Source organism: Chenopodium quinoa, unplaced genomic scaffold, assembly GCF_001683475.1.
Source record: "Chenopodium quinoa cultivar QQ74 unplaced genomic scaffold, ASM168347v1, whole genome shotgun sequence".
NCBI lineage: Eukaryota > Viridiplantae > Streptophyta > Magnoliopsida > Caryophyllales > Amaranthaceae > Chenopodium > Chenopodium quinoa.
This window is the reverse complement of record NW_018744157.1, coordinates 28,670-32,003: the sequence shown is the minus strand read 5'-3', so window position 1 is coordinate 32,003 and position 3,334 is coordinate 28,670. Positions and strand designations below refer to the sequence as shown.

At 28.0% G+C, this 3,334-nt stretch overlaps 1 protein-coding gene across 1 annotated transcript; it reads right to left on the bottom strand.

Moving 5' to 3' along the window:
• Positions 1-1,364: 1,364 nt before the first annotated feature.
• On the bottom strand, positions 1,365-3,053 carry LOC110693802 (pathogenesis-related protein 1A1-like). Its single transcript, XM_021870951.1, has 2 exons — positions 3,044-3,053; positions 1,365-1,777 (listed from the first exon to the last, which is right to left on the bottom strand). The coding sequence occupies exons 1-2, from the start codon at positions 3,051-3,053 to the stop codon at positions 1,365-1,367; spliced, it is 423 nt and encodes a 140-aa protein (XP_021726643.1).
• Between the last annotated feature and the right edge of the window lie 281 nt (positions 3,054-3,334).

Sequence of the window (3,334 nt, the reverse complement as noted above, 5' to 3'; positions counted from 1 at the left end):
AGATACTAGTGCAAGAATTACATGGCCAGATTAAAGAGGTGATTTGCTTAATTTCATCATCTTTTGGAATTCCCTTCTATCATTTGACTAGCTAATACTCCGTATATAATTTTTATTATATTTTTTTTTAGCCATTTGAGCTTGATTATAATTGTTATTGGTGTTATTAAAGTATGATTAGATCTATTTATCAATTGTTTAATTTGATATCTAAGTCAAGCTCCTTGTACCATCGCAAGCCATTATTACTACCAAAATTATAGCTAGGTATGTTGTAGAGTTATTCTTTGGAGCTATGTCTGTTATCTCAAAGAACGTTGTATTTGCACAAGGCACTAATAGAGACGAAGCTAAACCAAATGACTTGCCAAAAGTTATCCATTATTATACTACCTCTGTTAAATATTATGTGCAAGTTTGAAATATTTTATATCTCACAAATAATACCCCAAAATTGCACATAACAATTAACGGACTTACGGATATAGTAATATTATAGTCTAAGACTCAAGAGGCTCATATGCTACAATAACGTACCAGATCAAAATATAAGGGCCATGGAGTAATTATTGACACACACCTTTTTTTGCTTAGTTGTAATGTCAATAATTACACCTTTTTTTTTTGTTCGAAAGATATACAAATACAATTAGTCTATCTTAATTGATACCTCCGTTTTTTATTATGTGCAACAAAGTGATAGAGAATAAACATATTAATGGACCTCAACCATAAGCTTAAGTTTTTAGTTGATGTGGTTCTTTTAACATCATATCAAAGAATGTTTTTCTTTTTTGGATAAAAAAAAAAAGTTTAAAAAATTGTGTCCGATTTGTCGAGTTGATCCTATCATTTGTGAAAAAAGTTTAAATGAATATAGTTTGAATGAGATGAATTGGATCAACAGGGGTTGATTGAGTTATGAACAAAACATTTTTGAAACCAAATATAGTTAAAGTAGATGAAAGGTTGAGATTTAATCTAATATAATACTTCCTCCGTTCTGTTAATATTGCAACAATGGACTCTTTGCACAATTCATCACTTGTTTGACCATATAATATGATTTATACGTTTAGCAAAATATAGTCATGTGGGATCTTGTTGGATTCGTCTCATAAAATACTTTCACATATCAGCTTTTTATAATTTTTACTCTTACATAATTATAGATATTTAGCATATAAAATGTGCACAGGGATGCGTAACTTCCTCTTTGTTACAATATTAATAGAACGGAGGAAGTAATATAATGACCACAATTTTATTGTAACCATTTGAAAATTATCCTTATTTAATTTAACAAAGCAAGATAGTACATGAGTACATACTAATATGATAAAGAACAACATAATGACTTATTATTAATAAGGTTTTTCACCAGGGATGTTTCCCTTAGGATCATAAACACATACAAATAAAGGCCATCCAATGCCACAAGCAACACTACCACAACCAAGACGAACCGATTTACGCCAAACAACTTGTGTATAAGCCGAACAATCTTTACCTTTGGCACAAGAATTTGATGTGTAGTTATAATCGGACTTTTGACTAACCCATCTATCAATCGTTTGAAAACTACTCAAGGAACCATAACCTAAACCTAGGTTTATACCATATGGAATCTTTGAACTCAAGTCTGTTGAACAGCTTGATTTTCTCTTGTTAGCAAAGTCTTGTGCATAGGCTTCAAGCTTTTTGTCCCATGTATATGGATCAACCCCGACTTCGCGACGAGCAGCGTTATGGCCATCTAGGAAGGTTTTATTGTCTCCTGGTTGGATTTGGGATGAACAATGTTTGAATAAGAATTATGGTGAAAAGAAAGGCAATTGAAAATAGGAGTGACTTCATTTTTTGGGGGATGAATTTGATTGGAACCAAAATGCAATGTAATTGCTAGAGGAGCATATGAATAATGTATGTGTTACTTACATTATTTATAGGATAAAATCATTTAATAGGCTAAAATTTGATGTAATATTTTTGGTATGTTATCTCATATGATCTTCTATATAAGGAAATAAATTACTTATGATAAAAAAAAATTATCTCAATCAATAATTTAAATACTAATAGTGATCTGTCATTGGTATTCATATATATATTGTACTCCGTAGTATTTTATAACTAATAAATTGGTCCCAAAGAATGAAAATTCAAGACTTTTTTAAATTCCGTTAGATTTAATAGTTATTTTTAACATGTAGTAAAAGAACAATTTTTAAATTTTTTACTTGGTAGTATAATAAAACTTTTAGAAGTTTTGGTAGTAAAAAACAATTTCGTATTTTTTGTGGTGGTAAAAGTCAAACTGTTACTTATTAATTTTGATCTTTATTATTGGCAAAGTTGTACATTTTTCAATCACTTAAGTATTGTATAACCCGAGCATTGTATTAGGTTGCTATTTTGAGACATGCCATTCGTTTAAAATAAAAAAAGAGGATTTAAAGAATATAATTCACTATTGTCTTGGAATTGTTGAGGTTATTCCTCGATCTTTAATCATTTTTCCAGGCTATGCTTAGTCAAAGATATACTTCGTATTTTTTTAAGTGTATATGAAAATCCTAAATTACTATTGGCTGCGATACTAAAAATATTTGATCTTATATCCCTGAGGTTTAGTGTTCGAAACTGAAAATTTAATAGGGTACCCTGTTAAAAGAGAAAATTATTAATCAAATAATTGGTATATTAATTATACTGATTTACGTGTAATTTTGTCATCCTGTAGTATTTTTTTTAAATATCAAAATAATTAAAAAAAAAGTTATATATAGCTTTAAGGGCTATGTATAAGAAACTAAAGAGAGAAATATTAGTGTAATATATTCATTAATTACACTAATTTATGTGTGATTTTTATTCCATTCCTAAAGTATTTAATGCTTATTTGTAGCCCTAATGGCTACATTTAGCATTACACATAATTTAATGTTTACATATTGATAATTGAAAAAAAAAAAAAAAAAAAAAAACATTTGTTTTAATTTAATATTCTGATTTTAACTTTACAAAGGTTTTTAATATGTACCTTTGACCATCAGTTTTTATTTATATATTGGTAATTTTGAACATTGGCTATGTTGAGAAGTTTTTAGATTTGACTCGTTAGACAATTCATCATGATATATGTCAAATGAAATTTGACAAATAACAATTGTATATTTGTATTAAATTATTAACGTGTAATATTCATGTCTTTTTAGCCACGGATTAAAGTATATTTAAATTAAAATAAATAAACACAAACACAAAAATTAAATGTTATACTAGATTTAATCTGAACTAAGCTAACTGTGATGAGTTGGACTAATAAGGATAA